The 22,515-nt window shown below is 38.7% G+C and overlaps 1 protein-coding gene across 5 annotated transcripts in view; it reads left to right on the top strand.

Annotated features, from left to right (window-relative positions):
• The window catches only part of PLD1 (phospholipase D1), a 180,045-nt gene that overhangs the window by 98,727 nt on the left and 58,803 nt on the right, over positions 1-22,515 (top strand). For 3 of the 5 annotated variants that reach the window (XM_033128195.1, XM_033128186.1, XM_033128213.1), the window contains 5 exons: positions 4,925-5,006; positions 11,620-11,730; positions 13,599-13,799; positions 14,860-15,073; positions 15,642-15,755. In XM_033128195.1, coding sequence (XP_032984086.1) covers positions 4,925-5,006; positions 11,620-11,730; positions 13,599-13,799; positions 14,860-15,073; positions 15,642-15,755 — 722 coding nt within the window. The remainder of the gene's footprint in view (positions 1-4,924; positions 5,007-11,619; positions 11,731-13,598; positions 13,800-14,859; positions 15,074-15,641; positions 15,756-22,515) is intronic. The other 2 variants (XM_033128221.1, XM_033128205.1) reach the window with 1 other exon arrangement.

Here is a 22,515-nt window from a genome sequence, read left to right on the forward strand (position 1 = left end):
GTAGATTTAGTCAGGAGACCTTTTCGAAAGAGGTAAATCCTAAGTAGGACCATCAAATGAGAAGAGAGTATGCTTTCTTAGACAGCCCCGACTATCTGAAAATTCTGGTGAAGAGTAAAATTCTACCTAGATGTTTAAAGGATAAAAAGAGGTCGTTTCTATATAAATATGAGTGAACATTCTTCACTTGTTTATGTAAATCAACCGGAAGAACACACACTTTTAGGTCTTTTCTGCGCTTGCTACTGTTTCAAATCACCTGTGCACTGACTATCCTGTGTTCCTTGGAGGAAGTTCTAACGTGAGTGAGGTAGGAGACGAAGATGCGGCTTCCAGCCCCACTGCTGCATTGCTGTAACTTAGGACCGATCCAAAGAGCGAGGCTCAGCTCAGCTTTCCTCTTGATACGGTCATGCTGGTTAGCATGTGTTCTCTGTCCGGCTAGTCCTGGGTGGGGGTTCCGGTGGGGTCTCCCACAACTTCTGTACTGCCTCTGTGTATTAAATGGGCCAGAGATAGACAGGATTCATAAAATTGGAGAATGAAGAAGAAAAACAAAATGTTTTTAAATGGGAAGTTTATCAAAGGAAGAGAAACAGGAGCGAGGTGAGCAACTGGGCTGGAGACAAAGTGAAGAACAAAATCAACATTTCATTATTGACGGCCTCACAAGCCGTTCTAAGTAGGAGAATACATTTAAGTTGATTTTAATGTTGTGAGTGTTTTTGAAATGGTGGGTTGCAATTAGTAATTGTTAATATTTATGAAAATAATTTAGTGGTTATGCTCAGAATTTTTTTTTTTAAAGAATAGGATAGGATAGGAAAAGAAAAGAAAGAGAAGAGAAAGGAAAAATGCAACTTACGTGGTTGCAGGGCTATTATTTTGAGAAATTTTTATGTCAATAGTAAATGATAGATAGATAGATAGATAGACAGACAGATGAAGTTATTGGGATGGATGTGTAATGTATTCCTGTGGTTCATGATCTAAAAAGTTTGAAAGCCACTGACTTTCAACAGGGTTGGCAAACTTTTTCTGTAAAGGGCCACATAGTAAATATTTTAGGCTTTTCAAGTCATATACAGTCTCTGATGCATATTCCTCTGTGTTTGTACGTGTGTGTGTGTGTGTTTAATAACCCTTTGAAAATATAACAATCATTCTTAGCTCATGGGCCATACTAAAACACCCTATGGGACAGATTTGTCTCATGGACCATAGTTTGCCAACCCTTGTCTTAGAAAGTAGATTTTGGCTCCTACTGTGTTTCCCCAAAAATAAGTCCTAGCTGGACCATCAGCTTTAATGCATCTTTTGGAGCAAAAATTAGACCCGGTCTTACTTTAATATGATATAGGACCAGGTCTTATATAATATAATATAAAATAAGATCGGGTCTTATATTAATTTTTACTTCAAAAGACACATTAGAGCTGATGGTCTGGCTAGGTCTTATTTTCGGGGAAACACAGTATATTATATCAACACTAAGAGCTACATGTACCGTTAACTTTTTAAGAAACTGTCAGTCTGTTTTCTGGAGTGGTTGTACCATTTAACATTCCCACCAGCAATGTATGAGAGTTCCTCCTTCTCATTGCTAGTGCTTGGTATTGTTATTTTTTTTTAATGTTAGCCAGTCTAAAGGGCATGTAGTAGTGTATCATTTTCATTTTAATTTGCATTAGCAATCTGTTTTCAAGTTAAGCATATTTTCTTGTGATTTTTGAACATTTGTTTAGCTTTTTAAGAAACATGTTCAAATATTTCTTTTCCTTTTTTATTGAATTGTCTCCTTATTATTGAGTTGTGAGAGAGCTTTATACATTCTAGTCACAAGTTGTTCTACTTCATTCTGGCCTCCATAGTTTCTGATGAAAAATTTACAGTTGTTTGAATCATTGTTACCTCTAAATAATAATTGTTTTTCTTCTGGGTGCTTTCAATATTTTTTCTCTGTTTTCAGTTTTCAGCAGTTGAATTATGAACCCTGTTTGGGGTTCACTGAACTTCTTTAGTCTGTAGGTTTATGTCATTCACCAAATTTGAGAAATTTTCAGCCATTATTTCTTAAACTATTTTTTCTGCACTTCCCTCTTTTTCCTCTCCTTCTGAGTCTCTGGTGGCCTAGATGTCTTTTAGTATTTTCAACAGGTCTCTGAGGCTCTGTTCATTTTTTTTCAATCCTTTCTTCTCTTCGTAATTCAGATTAGATAATTTGTTTATTGATCTTTAAACTTTCTGATTGTTTCCTTTGTCACTTCTGTTCTGGTATTGAGCCTATCCATGGAGAGTTTGTGTGTTTTTGGTAGTTGTATTTTTCAGTTTGAAAATTTCTCTTTGGTTCTTCTTTGTATCTGTTCTTTCCTGAGACTTCCTGTCTTTCCATTCATTTTAAGAGTATTCAACCTTACTTTTTGAAACATTTTTACAACGTCAGACAAAGAGTTAAAGTAACTAATTCCAACATCTATGTCATTTTCTCTGTTTATTATCTTCCTGAAATTTGAGGTTTTTCTGATTCTTTGTAGACCAAGTAATTTTTTTATTCTATTCTGGAAGTTTTGAATATTGTGACTCTGGATCTTATTTAAATATTATAGAGAATGTTGATATTTTTGTTTTAGCAGGCAACTGGCCCAGTTGGGCTCAGGCACAATGTTCCAGCTAGTCTTCTTGGTGTTTTTAATGCCAAGTTGTATTTTCAAAGCCTCTGCAAGTGCTCTTCAGATCTGTCCCCCATGTGCTCCACCTAATGGCCAATTTGAGAAATGCTCTATTTTTTTGTTCTCAAACTCTGGTACAATATTTTGGATCAAATCGATGCGTGGGCAGTTGGGAATGAGCTAGAAGTCATAAACAACTTTATAGGGTTGATTTCATGAGTTCCTTCCTCTCCATGATTTCCCCACTAGTTTTGGGTTTCCTGTGTCTTCCCTTTTCAATTCTCTAGCTAGAAAAGGTGGCGCTTTATTTACCCTGCTCTGCCAATACACTTTCTGCAATGACACCTGCCCATAGCCAAGCAATGGATATTTACATTGTTCTCTTGGAACCTGTTTTCCAGTTGGGGAGCAAGGTTCCACTCCTTCAGAATTTTTGGAGCCTGCAGACCCCTCTTTACCACTCCTGTCACTGCCAGAAGATCCCAGGCATTCTCCTCAAGCCTAAACTGGAGGACTTCTCCTGAAATTGTCTCTATCTGTGCCACTGCCCTTTTAGATTCTCCCTCCAGGCTGAGGAATCAGAGTAGGTAAAACAAAACATAACAAAACAAAACAACAGTAAAATCACTACTGGCTAGATGGTATGTCAGATTCTATTCTTCAATATTGAATCTTCCTTGAGAGCTATCTGAAGATCTTCCAAGATATCTAGTAGAATGTCCTGCATACAGGGTACACAATGCTTGTGTATTAAATAAAGGATCAGAAAGACTTCATTGCTGAGCATAGCATTAGATGTGGCCTCCAAAACGAAGTCTTCTGAGTCCATCCATAATTAATGTGTGCTTAAAAACATTGCAAGTATGTATATGTTGTTGGTCATATGTCTTCTGTGAGCCAGCAGTGCACAGTGATGGAGTTTACTGCTTAAAAAAAGAACTCTTTTTAAGTCATCTTAGAGTTTTTCCTATTGATTGCTGTATTTTTGGTTTGTTTGGACATAGATTACCTAATGTTTTCTATTCTGAACTAAGTATGTAAGTGTTTATACTGTACATATCCCACCATTTGTCTGTTTTCTTACTTAGCTTACTCAATATGTGTTTGATTTGTATACTGTATGCCTGGGTTTTTATTTTCCTTCACATGAATGAAATACAGCATAAAATTATTGCTTTTAATCTCATTATGTCCTTAAAACCCTGTTTTCACACTCTTAGAGGATTCCCTAACAAGGCAATATCACAGGCTTTAATCCTCACACAATCTCCTCCTGCTCCTTCAGGTCTAGCATTTCAGCAGGTGAAGTTCTGTTCATTGTTTCTTTTTCTTCATTACGGGGGAGTTATGTCACATACAGATTGAACCCAGACACTGACTTTAGAACTCAACCCCAAGAGGAAAAGTGACTCTCCTGTACGCTTAGCTGCCTGTGGCATTACTAAAGAGAAGAGCCCAGGAGTCCTTTCTCATGTTGGAAACATCTATCAGCAAACCTGCCTCCTTGCTCAGAAGGACCCAGGTTCCATGGACACTGCTCCTTTGTATAGAAGTCAGTGTTTTTATGTTTGTCAATTAGGATACTTTGGGCTTGGATTAACAGAATGCTTACCTAAAGTTGGCTTAAACAGTGAGGATTTGTCTCACTTAACGAGAAATCCAAAGCTAGGCAGTTGTAAAGTTGGTGGAGTGGTCTAGTGATTTCAGGGTTCTGGTCTTCCTCTTAGAATTTCAACATAGCTGCACCTCTCTAAGCATCAGAGCCCCATACAAAATATATCCTAAAGCCTCTTTTCCTGTGTTGAGTGAATGTGTGTCTCCTCTCATCAAAGAAGAATAACTGCCATTAACCCCAGGTGTACCTCATTGTCCAGAATTGTGTCACATTATGCTCTAGCTGCACGGGAGTCTGGAGAAGCAAGTATATAGAATATTCCCACTCTGGAGTGGAAGGTAGACTCTGACAACAAGGAAGGAGAAGGTGGAGAATGGCTGCTGGCTGGGCAACCAGTAGTATCTACATGTGTGCGTGTATGTGTGCCTGTGTGAGTAAGATCTATATATATACGGAGAAATCTAGACTGACTTTTGGTATGGATAAAGGCTTTTGTTCCCATATGAATTTGTATGTGCAGAACTATGGATGATCCTCCACAGTGGAGGGTGATGATGGCATTTGGGCTAAAATTGCCTTTGTTTCCTATGACACAATCAGAATCTTAGATTTTTAGTTACTTGAAATTTTGTGATTTCAGGTTGAGTCCAGAAATCTTCCTGAAACGCCCAGTGGTTGAAGGAAATCGTTGGAGGTTGGACTGCATTCTTAAACGAAAAGCAGTATGTACTTTCCAAACAAATACCGATATGATTTCTTAAATGTTTATTGCCTCTGAAATGCCTTTTCTTTTTTAAAGTCCTTCATATATACTTATAACTTTTTTTTTTCTTTAGAGTTTGACAAAACGTAGAGGACTTACTGTTTTCATTTGGTTCTGATTTTTTCCCTGTTACTCTTGAGTGCATAGCATGTTGGCCTAATTTACAGTATGGATTAGATTAGCAATTCTAATTTTTGTTTTGTAATTAGTTGTGGACAGTTCATTTTATAGGCAACAACCTGTAATCAGATATCATCATTGAATAATAAATGATGAAATGAAACATAGCGTTTCATTTTATTGACTATTCTGTTATTTGAGGAAAAGACCAAGTCATCGGAGATTTCAGTCAGATGGGGGCCAAGCTGATGTTGAAAAATATCAAAGAGGAGGGACATTAAGAATCAGTGCTGTTTTGGTTTTAGTTTTGGAACAGTTCATGGCAATAATGTGAAATTGTTTCTTATCTAGTCGACCCTGTAGATTCTGGGGGAGCATTGAGTGTGCTCTTTTTTGTTATAAAAAATAAATTAGTGAAGCAATATAGGTTCACCAATGACTACTTTACATTCATATGGCTAATGAATTTTTTTATGTGGTTGGCCCTCAACCAAGTTCAATTCAATTCAATTAAAATAGATCTGGATTTATCATTAATCATGTCCAAATTGGGGAGTCCTAGGCTTTTCACTATTATTTGAAACTGTCTTAATTCTTGTTTTATTCTATCATTAAACATTTTAGCAGAATTTGTAGATCTTAAGTAATTAGGGGTAGCATTTTCCTGTTTCTCACAACGGGAACACAACTTTTTTTTCCCTATCCTTGACATTTCCTTAGCCCGTCCCCCATTCACTTTTTCCTCTCCTTTCAGTGTCTTTGCCCATGACTTTACTTTAGAGTTTCTGCAAATATCCATGATATAGTCAGAACTCACTGCTAATATTGAAGGAAGAAGTTGATAATCTTTGTTTCAAACATGTTTTGCCAAATAGTATCATTTTCTTGGCTAGTCTAATTCGTTGTCTCAACCAATCTCTATTTACAAAATTGGAAATTCTGGTCTTGACAAGCATTATTTGCATATTTATTAAGTAATCCAGTATACAATTACTGAGTGTCTCCTGTGAGCCAGGTACTATTCTAATTATTAAAGGTGCCATGTGTATGAATAGGATTTCATCTCTGCCCATGGATAGCTTGCTAAAGAACTCATGTTCTGGGCTCAGTCCTAGCCTTACCAAACTTCTTTCTATATATTGAATGGGATATAACTTTCTTCCTGTTTCTCTCTGTGAAATGGCACCTTTTCCATTTCTCCTCAAGATTCCATTTTAATGTTTTTTCAGCCTTGCCTCACAATTGTCAGTCATACTAGTTGATCCTGTTCTCATGGTACTTATCCAATTACTGTTTTAGATTTCAATCAGTGTGTTTGCTGCATGCCTACTGTGTGCAGGGCTTGGCTAATCATATGGGGATGCACATAAATCAAAAACGTGATTCTTGACCTGAAGGAGCTTAAAAATCTACACAAGTATCAATTGGGTACAGAAACAGAGCCAAGATACAAAGGCAGATGGGAGAGCATTGGCTAACTCTGGTGGGGAAACCCCTCACAACATGAGGGATTTAGGTTGGGCAAAAAAATTAAAAAGAAGTTTCTAGGTATAGGAAATGTGGTGAGGAAACATTCTGGAAGCAGGAATTTAGAAGGCTTTGTCAGTTATACTCCAGTGACAAAGTTGATTATACCTGAGTGTTAGCATATGTAGGATGGGTGATCAAGCTGGAAAGGCAGGCTGCCACGAGGATAAGGGGGTTTTCTGAGCCAAGCCAGTGATTTGGACTTGATGGAATACAGCGGGCAGTTACTGTTGGGGGGGTAGAGGGGGTTGTGATGGATGAAGGGAGATCTGAACAAGATGATATGTTGGGAAGCTGAATATGGTCGTGGGAGGGAGTGGGAAAAACTCAGATTCAGAGAGCTAAATTTTAGACCACTTGAGATTGAGATGCCTACAGGACATCTAAGTAAACTCTTAGAGAGCAAGGCTCTCAGAGCAGAGCAGGGCTCAGGAGGAAGACCCTGCAGGCAGGACCCTCTACCTCTTGTGAGAGGACGTGAGTTTGTTTATTCCCCTCAGTGTTACCTGTCCAGTTGCCTTTTCTGTCACTAGCATGAGCCCTGGTGAGGTTCCAGGTGAAAACCATGGTCAAGTAAATATTATTATCTGATAATGGTGCTTTGTTTTAATTTCATCCACTTCCTGAAACACGTAATTTTTAAGTTGCACATAATGATTTTTTAAATTTCCTAAGGAAATAGTAATACTATGAAATATTAATTTCTCAGGGGTGCATTTAGTAACATTGTTTTCCCTTAACCTAGCTGCAACATATTATTTTGGTCATAAATTTTTAACATTCGGATCACTCCAAATTGATATTTCATATGCTCATAAACACTGCGTCACATAAATAATTTAGTTTCTGAAAGCCACTAGCTTCACAAAGGAGTGGGTAGATAATAACATCTATTTTTGCATTACTGGGTCCCAGAGGTTCACAGTGTTGATTAAAATAAATATTTTTTTCTTCTATCTGATTGTGCAGACTTTTTGGAAGGAATTTAGTGTCTCTGCCTCATAGCCAACATATAGGCAAACATCTCATAATGGCTGTTTATTAAGGAAAAAACAGAATACTTTGTTTCTCTGGTTATAACCAAGTTGATAATTTTCCTGTTTCATTGGCCTTCTGATATGCAATGTCATCATCTAAAATAGTCTAAGCCAGCCTTGAGCGGCAGAGTGTTTACAACTCAAATCAGCATCCCAGGTTTTTCCACAGTTTGGCATTTACTGCACTAAGAGGTGAGAAAAGTTGCGTCCTAGTTATGGTGACCGTATCCCTGGACCCAATTTGTACATTTCAACCTTAAAAATACAGTGATACTTCTGATGATGCTTGCACCAAAAGACATTTCAAGTGCAGCAACCTGGAAACTTACAGAAAAATGTTTAGGTCCTCAGAGGGAATTTTTGTTATCAGGTTAATTTTTCACTGTCCTATACCACAAGGCACACCCTAAAGCTGCAATCAGTGAGCAATAGGAGGGAAAAATGTCCCAGCTTGTCAAGTGAGATGAATAATCACATATCCACACAGATCAAAGGGGATCTTATCAAAGTGGGGGCCTAGCAGGGCATGGCAGGGAAGGGGAGAAGGGATCTTCAACCTTGAGGAGTGTGCTTTAAACAAAACTGATAAAAAGCAAAGAAAGAAAAGAAAAAGAAAAAAGGCACACAAGCAGTTGTACTCTTACATCCCAATGCTGCCTGCATTGCAATGGCGAGGATACAATTTCTTTGTCACTTTTACTTTCATTTTCCCAAAATATTGCATCCCCTGCAGAAGTACATGACAAGTGATAAAATTAACAGTTATCCTGTGGCTGTATAAGCTAAGCTATCTTCAAGCAGTGGACAAAGTTGGTTACATCTGGAAAATTATTTTGGCCACAGTTACTGTGAACAATCAGGGAAAAACCCGGCTCAGAAACAGTCTTTTGATTTCAACTATGAAAAATTTTTAGTTTGCTTGTATTCACATGTATTATGTATATGTTAAACTCCTATTGTCTCTGTTCTACTTAATTAAAAACTAACTAGAAAAGAGGACAGAACTTTTGTCTTTGGAAATTTAGTCAGGTTCCATGAAGTTTGTTCTGTGGAGCCTTCAGGTTAGTTGACTTCAACAAAGGTAAGAAACTTGATAATTGGTTAGTCAACTCCAAGCCCTCTGCTCTCCTACTTCCCCTCTCTAAGGAAAGGTGATTTCCTGTAGGGTCACTAAAAGGCATTGGAAAAACATTAGATGTTTCAAAAGTGTAGTTTTTAAATTACAGAATTAACATCAGCTCTTTGATTTCTAACTTGACTTTCATTTTGCACAAACATTTCCACCATTTGTGTAAGCCTTCACTGTTATGACCCAGCAAATGCCTTCGTTCCCAAGAAACATTTTCTCCTTTGCCCTTATAAAAGTTTAGAGTTTATGATAGTGTTGTAATACCTTGATCAAAAGAAGAGGAACTTATTGCTTTGTTATCACAGAAATGCTGTCACTAATTAACTGTTTATTGGGGACATGAATGTAAGTAAATAATTATAAACCTGACTGCATAAAAATGAAATTTTTGTATTTAATTACTTCCTTGTTAGTCATTTCTTTGTATTTAAGCTAAAAAGACTCTACCCTATTTCCCTTAGAGTTAATTTATTTCGATGAGAAAATATGTGGTATAGGAGCAAATGTCAGGCATTAATAGATGGAGGGTAATAATGCAATCTGTTAGCGTTAACATCTCATTTCAAAAAATCCATTAGTTATGCAGGTAAATGGAAAATTGTAAGATTTAGGCCAGTTCCTAATTTGCAACTACTGTCCTTTGTGAGTAATAATCTCGTAAGCCTTAGAAGTAGAATTGCATCCATTTGAAACAAATGAGCCATGATAAAAGATGTCAGCTGTAATGTTCTATAATTTAGGCTGAAATTTTGGATTTCAAACTTTGTATTATATCTTTCCATGGGAGGCTGTTGTTTTGTAACTATTACTCAGTGCAGCATTCAAAAATGTTCAATATTCAAAGTAAATATTAATAATAGAGGAGAAAAGTAATGTTCTAGTTTGCATTTAAAACCCTCAATCAGTGGTTCATTGCAGAGCACTCACAGGCCATGAGACATTATTAAGCTGTTCTTTTCTCGCCTATACTTTCACTTCCTTACTGCTTTCCTCAAGTAATAGTTTATAATATAATATAATATAAAAATCAAGTTCCAAAAGTCAGAGAAATAGACTGTTAACCAGAGAAATAGAATGACATGTATATATATTTTTACCATTTTTTTTTTTTTAAGAGCAAGAGTGTGTCTTCTTCTGGTACTCACATTTTCTTAATGCAGCCCAGAACATAAATCTAGTGTGTCCCTCCAGAAATGTATACAGAAATGTACACCAAGAAAGATAGTATTTTGAAGTAATGTGTTATTATAAGGCTGTAGGGGCCAAAATTATGCTTCTTAATACCAGCAGAGCAATATTGGAGAATTGTATATGTGTTTGGTTTACTCCACTATTTTACATCCAGCAACCTAAAAATATTAACTCCAAAGTTATTTCACATTTTTATAGCATTGCAAAAATATTCAGCTATTGTAAATTAGATGTGTCAACCCACTAAGGTTTCTTAAATTTGTGACTAAGATTTCCCTTATGAACAATGCCTAATTATCATGGATTATTCATTTATACTACAACTAAATTATTTTTTGTCACGATAATTTATTAGATATGCCTGCATCTCTAATATGCCAGAACGTATTATGGAAAAATTCTTGCCTTTGATCTCTGGGATATTAAATGCCTAAGTGTAGATACATTATCCAGTATGTATGCAGTATGTTTCAAAATGTTTTCAGAGCTGCTGGGTATAGAGAATGCAAATTAAAATGTTGCAAACTGTGCAGCAATATGGAGGCTGCAAACCTAAAAAGTGATCAAAGAAGCCGAGTTTCCTGGAGGAATACATTGTGACCTGAATGTTGAGGTGGAACCATCTGAGTAAACAGGGAGACCGGCGGCATATTCCGGGGTGGGGCGGTTTAGCATAGGCTAAAACCTTGTCACCACCCAAAACTAGAAAAGAAAATGTTACGGTAATACTTTTCTTATACTACCAGCTGTTGGACATTGTCTTTTTGAACCTTAATATTCATAGTGAATGTTATTTGTATAATCTGTTAAACTTTACCAGGCACTTTTGACTTAATTTGACCCTTACAATGGCCTGTTTTCTTTTGGGTCCAACATCTAAAGGTAGATCACTGTTAATTTGTGTGCTACTGCTAAAACTCACGGATTTTTGAATGTTAGAAATACTGACTTCTGAAGAAGTCATTTCACTAGTGAAATAGACATTCATGATTTAATTATGGGTTAAGAGTGTGAACCAACACATTTATCTTTAAAGATTAAGAAATGTTTTTTCCATTTAAATAATGTTTTAATAAAGAAAGATTCTATGCAAAACACCCCCAGAAACATTTAAGGGATATTTAGTATAACTTATTGCATCAGTTTTTTTTTTAATCACTGCTACTTTAATAATTGAAGTATAATAAAAACAAACGAAAAGCCTAAATCTGTAACATGAATCAGGCCAAAGCTTTCCTCAATGACAAGTGTTGGGAAATGTTCGCAGGTAAAGCAGTATCAGACACTTTTAGTAGTTGAGGTTATAGTTTCAACCTTCTGACTATAATTGGTCAAATAGAGTGACACTCTCTCTTGATATGACAAGTCGTAGGAAGGGAGATACATTTTTATTTTTGATATTTGTATTTTAGTAATACATTTATGTTTTACCTTTCTGTGTTTGTGTTTTTCATTAAATACTTTTTTACACTTGTGTATAGAAGAAAGCACAGACAGGAAGAAGAAAAAGAAAATCATAACCTACCTGCAGAAATTCTCATTCCTTCCTATGTTGTGTCTTGTGACAGCAACAGGGGGTGAGGATCTTCGTAATGCTCTACAAAGAGGTGGAACTTGCTCTTGGAATCAATAGTGAGTACAGCAAGAGGACCTTAATTCGTCTACACCCCAACATAAAGGTACGAAGGTTCATCTTGCTGAACCATGCGTCTGCTTTATTAGTCTGTACTTTTTCAGTTATGTTTTGCTTTGAACAGTGGTTATCTGTAGTATTCCCTAATGTATATTTTAAATAAATAGTATTGTGGCCTTCTCAGAAATAAAACAAAAAAGCATACCTTCTTATACTTCCCATATTGTTGGAGTCAGCTTCTCTTACCCTGATTATTTAGCCAAGAACACACTTCCTAGACTTGTCTTAATATGTAAGAGGCATGTCAAGTTCCCATACTCCCATTAAGATTATCCTGGAAACTCTGAGATGTGATCTCCCTGTGGCATCACGTGAATACTGATAGCAACAAAGAGAGCTCCTCTAGGATTTAAAGTGTTTTTCTTACAAGCACCTTGTATATAATGCTAATAAAGTAAATAAGCATGATAAGCCATTTGAAAAAAGCTATTTGATATTTTGCCAGAGACATAAAGCCTATCAATAAGTATTGCCCAGTTATTGAGATACATCCAGACAATAAATCAATACATCTCTCAGGCTTAAAGTATATAACAATTATACATTTCACTTGGTTAAAAAAAGATATTAAATGTAAATAGTAACTAAAAGAGAGCAGGAGAGGCTATACTAATATCGGACAAAATAGACTTTAAATCAGAAATGTTTATAATAGACAAAGAAGGATATTATATATTAACAAATGGTTTAATGATGTAAAATAAAACAATTATAAACATTTACATACCTAATTATGACCATCAAAATATATAAATCAGACACTGACAGAACTGAAGGGCAAAATAGACAGTTCCACAATAATAGTTGGACACTTTAATATCCCACTCACAATAATGGATTGCTATCTACATAGAATGCAATATTATTGTTCACTCTTAAGAAGAAAGGAAATTCTGACATGCTAAAACATGGATGAACCTTGAAGACATTATGCTAAGTGAAATAAGCCAGTCACAAAATGACAATGTTGTATGATTCCATTTATATAATAGATGCCAAGAGTAGTCAAATTCATAAAGACAGAAAGTAGAATGGTGGTGGCCAGAGGTTGGAGAGAGAAGGGAATAGGGAGTTAATGTGTAACGGGTATAGAGTTTCACTTTTGCAAAATGAAGCGTTTTGAAGATGGCTGGTGATGATGACACAATATGATCTTAATACCACTGAGTGGTACACTAAAAAATGGTTAATATGGTAAATTTTATGTTATGGGTATTTTACCACAATAAAGAAATGTGTTATTAAAAAAAGTACTATGCAAAGTTTTTGGAATGTTTCTACTTAAAGTCACACAAAATTAGGATAGGTCAGTCTGGCATAATTTAGAGAGAATCCTATTTGAAAGCAGGAAGTTAGTAATTCCTCAAAGTACCTTTCAAATCAAGAGCTGACAAAAGATCTATATCCGTATGCTTAATATTTCCATTCAATGGCTGCCAAAATATCAATATATTTATTAAAAATTCTGCCAGAGATAGATGTTGGTTAAAAACTTTTAGAGTATTTTAAGAAATAATACCAGATATAATTCTTTTAGAGGGGGAAAAGGGAATCAGCTATTTCATTGAGCTGACTTTTATTGAAATATGTGACCAAACTTCGAGCTAATTGGCAACTGCCCCAAAATATAGTATGGATAGGGACGGGGGTGGCTTAAAAAGTAACTAGGAGTCTTCTGCTAAATATGGAGAATAAAATTAGAAGTTTGGGGATTTTCTTTGGTGTATACAGAGCCCACTTTGGTATTTGAATTATAGAAAATGCTATTTAGGGGGAGAAAACTGACCTATTTTATTATATAATATGAAGAACATTTTTAAAAGCATATTACATGTGGTGTTTTTTACTCCCAAGGTGATGAGACACCCAGATCATGTGTCGTCCACTGTCTATCTGTGGGCTCATCATGAGAAACTTATCATCATTGACCAATCGGTGGCCTTTGTGGGTGGGATCGACCTGGCCTATGGAAGGTGGGATGACAATGAGCACAGGCTCACGGACGTGGGCAGCGTGAAGCGCGTCACCACGGGACCATCTCTGGGTTCCCTCGCAGTAAGTAGTTTTCAACATTCACAGAAATGCATAAAAGGGACACACGTTGGGTAAGAGTGCATGACAGCGTGGCTTATTGATTGAGTGGGTGAGAGGCGGCATATCCCTGGGTGAGAAAGGACCATTGAGTCAAACATAGATAGCCCTGGTGCCAAATGCCACCTAACAACTCTGTAACTTTGCATCTCTTAGTCTCTGTTTCTTCTCTTGTAAGAAGAGGAGACAGATTCAATTTGCTATCTCATAGTCAGCTCCTTTGTTTTCCATATAAATTAAAGATTTATGTCCTATTTGAGAAAAAGTTCGTTAGTCAGATGTGGCATTTGGGCTTTACATTAAATAAGCAGACTTATTACAGATAGCTGCCAAGGTTTTTGGAATCTTCCTAGTTCAAGACATGTCAAAATAGGATAGGTCAATCTGGACTCATCTAAGAAATTCTATTTGAAAGCAGGAAGTTAATAACTTCTCAAACTACCTTTCAAATCAAGAGCTGCCAAAATATCTATATGCCTAGCTCCATGTATTTATTATTTCAGCTCAAGTGTTTGCCAAAATATCAATACACTGATTAAAACATTGGACTGATGGATATGTTACAGACTTTTCTGGGAAAATAGAGATTTAGTGAATAGGTAATAGGGAGAGTAGGTGACAGAAAAAGCATTGCTTACTTAATGTTTCTCAGAGGAAGAAGTTCAGTAGCTCAACAGTGAAGGTAACGTATATAACTGTATTTGAGATAAAAAGATTAATTGGTATGAAATGTCAAGAGTTTGGCCACCCTAAAGGAGAACTACAAAGGCATGCCTGGTACGCCTTTGGTAGTATTTAAACAGCTCCCCAGAATTCCCCACTGCCCTGTGGCTGACCTCACACATTACTGGGTGTCTGTTAGGGAGCTTCTGTCGTGTGCCAACTTTACACCTCACCTGACTGGAATTAAAGGGCCACACTGCTGTGTATCTTATGCAGTCTCTCTCTCTCTCTCTCTCTCCCTCCCTCCCTCCCTCCCTCCCTCCCTCCCTCCCTCCCTCCCTCCCTCTAATAATTTTCTTAGGCTGAAACATCAGAGTCTATGGAATCCTTAAGCCTCAAAGATAGAAACAAATCTCCTAAAAAGCTGCCCATCCTGAAGAGTGTTAATGACACGGATTCAAAACTGAAAGGAATAGGAAAGTCTAGAAGGTTCTCCAAATTTAGCCTCTATCGGCAGCTGCAGAGGCACCACCTGCAAAGCACGGACAGCATCAGCAGCACTGACAGCAGCTCCAGTAAGTCCTCGTCTTTGCTGGAAATGATCTCCGCGATGCTCGGTTCCCCCGTGGCCAGACACTCTAGTCCTGTTTTCAAAACCTGTCTTTCTATAATGGAGTAAAATGAGCAATGCCGAAAGGTCACTAGAGCATCTTGGTCAACATCATGCCAGCTCATGGCTTTGTTGGCTTCATTTTATTCACAGTAGTCCTAACAACCACAATTCGTGCTTTGGATGGTAGCAGAATGACTAAGCATTTATTCAATAGTGCCAAGTTACAAAGGAAAAAGAAAAGAATGAAGAACACTTTATAAAGTTTTTATAGAAGAAATTTCATTTCTCTTCCCATCCAGAAATACATCAAGCTTTTATCCTCAAACATCGGAAATTTTACATCTTATAAATGTACTGTTCTTTTTTATACTTGCCTTAAAATCCCTGTAATTTTCTGTTGCACAGAATTTGTGACTGATGTTGTACTCTTGCCTCGTATTAACAATGATCAAAACCTGCTTTCCAGTTTGCAAAGCCTGATATATGCAAACATATTTCTTTGTAAAAAAAGAACTCTCAACTTTCTCCAGGTTACTGTAATCACTGTAGAAGTCGTCAGAATTTAATCCATGGTTTAAAACCCCACTTGAAACTCTTTCGCTCTTCCAATGGTTCTGAGCAGGGACTCGCTAGACCTAACGTTGGTAAGTGACTGTGTGAAACGACGGAACCCGCTTAGGCTTTGGCTGCTGCTGCATGAGCAGAGTGTGTTTCTGGATTGGCTTTCTGTTCACACGGTTTCACGCCACATATGTTATTGAGAGCAAAGCATGGGAGAGGACACAAGATTCCCACCCCACAAGAACCTACAGTCCAGCAACTGAGATAAAACATAACCTAATAGCAGTACAGTGCATGGCACCTGCCGCTCAGGGCTGTTGTAGACATTCTGTGGAAGGTGTGGGGACTTCTCTGTGAGGAGCCAGAAGGACTTTCATGACACAGGGACATTAGAGTTAGGTTTGGAAGTAATTTGATTGGGCAGCTGAGGACAGGAAGACATTGCAGGTGAAGGAAATGAATGGAGCAAAACTGCTGGAATGGGAAAGCACCAAGTGCATTGTAATATTAGAAAATACATCATTCGGTTGAGATGCAGTCTGTGTTATAAGACTAGGAAGATATACCACAGTCACATTTGGATTCCCCAACAGAAATAAAGAGTTGGACTTTTATTTAGTTAAGAATCTTGATGATCATCGAATGGAGGTTTCGTGCTCTAGCTGTGAATTTTTAAAAACTGTAATGATTCTTCTTTTTGAAGAAGAATCACATACTTGAAGAATAAATTAATCAGGTCTAATTTACGGGGGTAGGAATGAAGAGGATTTGGCAGTGGGTCAGATATAGGGACAAGTAATCATCATAATAAATAGCAACCGTGATAAAATCACAAGCTAGTGTTTATGGTGTGCAAACTCTGCTGGTCATTGCTCCAAGCCCTGTGCTGCTTGGTTGTAATAGTGTTATCTTCTTTTTACAGATGAGGTAGTTCAAGGTTAGAGGTGATAAGTGACTTGGGCAATGAAGTTGCAGTTTATCAGCCTCCCAGAGTTCATGACTCAGATTTGTGATTTAGCAGAAAAGTAGATTACTACATCATGACCTTTTGTTCTAGTGTATTCTTTAGGAGATGACTGAGTGAGAGCCCAGCTAACGTGGCTGGATGTGAGTCACTTGTGGCTGGCAGGAGCTAATGAACCTGATAAATTACCCTGGACTTTGAGCAGTGGTTCCTAGCATTCTTTAGTCTAGGGACCCTGTGTTTCTTTTGTTATTTTTGTTTTAAACTGATTATATATAATGAACTAAAGCTCCAATGTAACTGTTAAGTGAATTTGCATGTTATAAATCATAAAATTGGTATACATTAGACAATGGAGGAGCCTGAGGAGACATTTTATTTATTTAGCATCCAGCTATTACTTGATGCATATGTGGACTCAGGGACAACTCACAGTGATTCCTGCACTCGCCGGACCTTCCAAGCTCTAAGACAGGGAATTGGGAAGCCTCCGGGTAATCCAAAGAGCCAGGTCGGGGGCGAATGCAAGGGCAATTATTAAAGGTAAAGGATTGGAAACAGGCCCAGGCAGTGCTTTATGATTCCACAGGTGGCTTTGCTACATTAGGACTAAAGTTGAAAATGAGATGGTGGAATGAGGTTGACGAACCCTGATGCAGAGGGGTCTGAGTTCTGACTGTGGTTGTGTTGCTGACAGTAGGATGGGGGCAAGTGGAAAAGCAGATGCCAGCCAGGTGCTGAACAGAGGAGGTAACTCAGGCCAGTGTCAGGCTGAGCAAGGTGATCTGAGGACACTAACGTGAGTGGTTTTCAGGTGCTGATGGAAACCTCCCTAATAAACTGGATACATGTCTAGTGCAGCATTGTTTCATTAAGACAGAGAGAGAGAGAGACAAAAAAAAGTAGTTACCCTAAATATCCAAGAGTAGGGGGATGGTGAAGAACATAATGAGTGGCTATCCCCTTGAGGGAATTGTGCTATCATTAAAAACGAAGTGGGGATATACAAGTAAATATACACGATTCACTGGTTTCATGAAAAAAGTATTTCTTGAACTCCTATAACATGCCACTCTTCTAAGTACTAAGGATGTAGTGAACAAAACAGATGAAATTCAGTTAACTAGTTAGAGGTTAAGGGTGGGAATTGTATCTGTAAATAGTTCATCAAACACAGTATGTCAAGTAGTCAGAATTCTCATGGAGAACAACAGAGCAGGCGAAGGGGGAAGAGCGGAGGGGAGCAGTTACCATTTTATATCTACTGTGTTTGCCCGAAAATAAGGCCGGGTCTTATATTAATTTTTGCTCCAAAAGTCACATTACGGCTTATGTTCAGGGGATGTCATCCTGAAAACTCATGCTAGGGCTTATCTTCTGGTTCGGTCTTACTTTCGGGGAAACACGGGAGTGGTCAGAGAATTCTTCTCTAACAGGGCAGTTTTCAACGGAGATCAAAAGGAAGAGAAGAATGAGGATAAGAGGAGGTGTGGGGGGAGGGTGTCCCCACCATGAGGAAGAGCCAGTGAAGGTCTGGGGGGCAGGAGGAGACTGCTGTGTGCCAGGAATGTGGCTGGAATGGAGCGGGCTTGTGTGGACAATGACAGCAGCAGAGTCAGAGAGGGCTGCTGAGTATGTAAGCGCTTGCAGCTCTTGAAAGGATTTTGGCTGTTACTACTGAGTGAGATAGAAAGTCATCGGATGGCCTTGAGCAAAGGACAGACAAGGTCTCACTTACATTTCAGAGCAGACCAGGGTGGCAAGTAGTGACCCAGCAGGTACTGAATACATCTTAGGTGGAGCTCACGGCATTTGCTAATGTACTGAGTGTGGGATATGAGAGAGAGAGAAATCTTTCCAATAACTACATTAACATACAAATTTAATTTTTTAATATGAAAAAAAATGAATTTCCGTAAAAAGGGAAGCCAAAGGATAGTTGAGTCCTTCTGGTGGAGCAGTGCTTTGCACAAGTCTGTTCCTGGGACCCTGGTGTTTTTCAGGGGCTCTGAGGAGGGTACTGAGCAAGTGGGCCCCTGGCCCTCCCACCTCTGTTGATCCCTGATTCAACCAGAACAATCCTGCTTGTATTGTTTTATATATTGGAGTTCTGTGTGCATTTGTGTTGAAAAAAAAAGTAAGATTCTACTATTAATAATAAAGGAAGTTTAAAGAGCATAGCTCTCCATTTAAATCATGTAATGACTTAAACTGATATTGACTTGTACGCAAAGGGATTGAAACCCAAATTAAGCATAGAGTGACTCTTCATTAGAAATTTGAAACGGAATGTTTGCTTGTGTTAATAACTTCCTTTCTTGAGGATACGAAGTGGAGTAGCTTCTCGGCCACGTCAGGTTCGCTTGCATGCCGGAGGTCGTGATGAATTGGGCTTCTAGTGAACTTTCCTGGTGGCATACAGAAGTCATGAGGGAGTGCATGCAGCATCACTGTAGGTGTTTAAGTAGGAAAACCGCACCATCTTAAATGTAATTAGTAACCATGGTAGACGTCTGTAGTATGTATTTAAATTCCAAATCACTCAGCCATCTTCAAGATTTTCTCTTTTTTAAATTAGGTTGCAAAAGGGAGAATTTCAAGTTGACGTTGCTTTGCTTGATACGATGTTATTTTAAAGGGACTGAATTGTATTGTCCTTATATTCAGGGTCTGTTTGCTGATCTCTTCCTTTTCATCAAGGTTAAATATATGGCTTAGGGGGCAAATCTCAATTTAGTTGAGACAGGTGTTTCAAACTCCGATACCTAATCATGAGGGACAGTGAATAGTAGGTTAAGTTGGTTTTAGACTCTGTTCTCAGGTATGCAGTGCTACAGGATGTATGAGACTTATTTTCAGTTGTCAGAGAGCTTATTATCTAATAGATAAGTGTCAGGTTTAAGTATTTTACTAACCTAGTGTCTTAGTAATTCATCAGGGGGAGATAACCCTACTTGAGAAGAATTGTCGGTGAAGCCTTCTCCACAAGTGTAAACCCTGAACCACAATGCCAAAACCCAAAAAAGGTTCAAAACCAAAAGATTTAAAAAAACATGTAACTCATTGAGGCCTTGAACATAACCAGAAATTCAGTAGATAGAGACTAAGCAGGGCAAAAACAGGCATTCCAGGTAAACATTATATTGTAAGGGACAGATACGAGGAATTCCCAAGGTATTTATTTCAGACCTAGGTGTGGAATGTAGTAAATACATAGAGGTCTACCATTTCATGCAAAATGCTGGGGGTCATATGTGGTTCAGAAATTAAAAGATTCTGGATTTTAGAAAGGTAATATAATACCTATACTCTATGTTATGTTACACTCGTTGCAGGGTTCAGGGAATACCCTATAAGTTAATCGTTTATATTTGTGCAACACCAAGTGGGATAAATAAAGATAATAACCTCTTGTCAGTTCAGGTCAGGTTTTGCTAATAAATGAGGTGTGAAAAACCGTTGGATTTTCAGAGCTTTGGGGGTTTGGAATTGTGGTTAAAGTTTAATTAACTTGTGTAGATTGGGGTGTGCGATATATCTGTACCAGTATATGGAGGGCCTTGAGACATTGAACTTCATCAACTAAATGTTGGAGAATCTCTGGGGGTTACGGGGAGGAGGGGGGATTTGGGGGGGTTGAAAGGTGAGTGGGCAAGTGGAAGGGTTAAGCGTTTTACTAAGTTACACTAGAGACACGGGGAGCCTGACGGACTTGTTCCAGTGGGCCTGAGAATGAAGCGAATGGGACAGACTTTCTCCAAAGGAACAACCAGCAGAATGTCAGTAGGACTTGGGAAGTGGTGACGGGGAGGTGGGTAGAGAAGACAGGGAAGCGGGAGAAGCCAAAGGTGATTCTGAGGTTTGAACTTGAAGAACTATAAACAGAAAGCAGAAGTCTCGTGGGAAGACTTGATTTTGTGGGGATGCTAATGATTCTCGGGGGACATGCGATTTTAAAGTTCTGGTGGGACAGTTAGGTCAAGTGAGGCACGAGAAGTGGCTGTAGATCAGAGCCCAAAAGAGAAGCCAGGGCTAGAGGGGTACACTTAAGAGAAAGTTGGGGGAAAACCTTGTTAGGGAGGAGGAGTGAGGAAAGATCCAGAAGATGGGTTGGAATAATGGTAGGGGAATGCAACCTTGAAAGCCAAGAGATGAGAGAAAATGGAGGAGGACGTGCCAAAGCCAGAAGACACTGGGCGAGGGACAGGAAGACACTATTTTCATGAATGTTAGCAGCCAGAGTCTGCGCCACTGATGAATGAGGATTGCAGAAAACTGGCATGAAAATCCCGTGCCGAAAGGCAAGGCAGGTGCAATTATGAAATCAGTTGTGAATCAGGTAATGACTAGTGAGAACCCCTCAGGTCAGCATTGCTGGTGTAAAACACCCTCTCTTTTTATACAGGCGTTTGTGCGATTCTGAGCGGTAATCTTAGTAACTTGGAGTATTGGGCTCTTTTGCCTTAGTATTTTATCTGTTCCTAGGAGGACCTTGATTGTTTTGGAATAGTTTAGGCCATGACCAAAAACAAAAACAGATTTGAATTAGGAGCAGGTGGAATACAATTAGTACCAAGATAATTTTCTAAGACTAAGAATTTCCTTGGTTTTGTTTTTCTTACCATAACTGATTGTCAGGTAGAAGCTAATTTTTAAACAAGTGTATGTGTATATATGTAAAACTTTAGCTTAGAATTTCTCAATTGACAAAAACAAATTTTATGTATGCTATATATACATATGTATATGTGGGGACAGAGCCCCAGAGAGCAGTTTCCAGGCTCTCGGCCTCACATGGAAAGGTGCTGGCTCGGGTAGTAGATGGCCGTCAGCTGTAACCCTTGAGCCATTGGCCACTAATATAACTGCCGTGGCTGCGCTGGGGAGTGGAGTCGAGAGGGAGTCGAGAGAGTCGGTCGGTTGGCAGAAAAGCGGACAGCAGGTCGCACGTTGTGTGAATCCAGCCTCCGGTGAGACTATAGTGGTGTGACTCCCCTACCTATGGCTCCGTGGGTGTTCCTTTTTGGCCTCACCATATCCTGCGTTCTTGTGTGGGGAGCGGGAGCACAGACCCCGCAGGCCACCCTGAACGACAGTATATTTTCAATTTGGAATTTGACTCCTTATTTATCTCATTCTTTGTCCCTTTTTTCTTTCTTTTCCTTTTTTAAACAAAGTGCCAGGCTTACTAACGAGCCGACAGATGAGCAAACAGACCTGCCAGTACTTTGTCCTCTCAGTCTTATAGAGCAGGAAAATAAATTACTGGGAGAAGTCAATAGAATTATATTTTTAACATTTAGTTTTGTTAATCTTTAGCACGGTAAGACATTTTTCTTTAATAGAAAATTGTAATAACCTTTGAAGGTTAATCATTCAGCTTGAGATAGAATATTAGTAGTGTGTGGGGTGATTGTTTAGGAACTCTCGCCCTGCAAATACTTATCGATTGCCTATGGAACGCCAGGTCCTACACCAGGCAGTGATGGGATACACTCCCCACCTGTGAGCAATTTACATTATAGACTTGTGGCGAGCGGGGAGGGAGCGTCATTATGAAATAAATGGTTCTACAGCAGTTGCTAGGGACAGCCTGTCCCTACTGGGAGCTGGGAGGTGTCCCCAGGGCAGGTGACAGCAAAGTGGCTCTTAAAGGATGAGGAGGAGGTCAGCCTGAGAGGAAGGGGTGAGCATTCCAGGCAGAAGGAATAATGTGCCAACTGCACAGAGACATGACAGACCAGGCCTGTCAAACCTCAGTGAGAAATATGGTGCACATGGAGCCTGGGTTGTATGGGGAAGAGCAAGGACCAGAGAGAGAGCTTGGCACCAGTTTGGGAAGAGGCTTCTGTGTACACTGAGCCCTTAGAATTCACCCG

Source organism: Rhinolophus ferrumequinum, chromosome 2 (assembly GCF_004115265.2).
Source record: "Rhinolophus ferrumequinum isolate MPI-CBG mRhiFer1 chromosome 2, mRhiFer1_v1.p, whole genome shotgun sequence".
Classification (NCBI taxonomy): Eukaryota; Metazoa; Chordata; class Mammalia; order Chiroptera; family Rhinolophidae; genus Rhinolophus; species Rhinolophus ferrumequinum.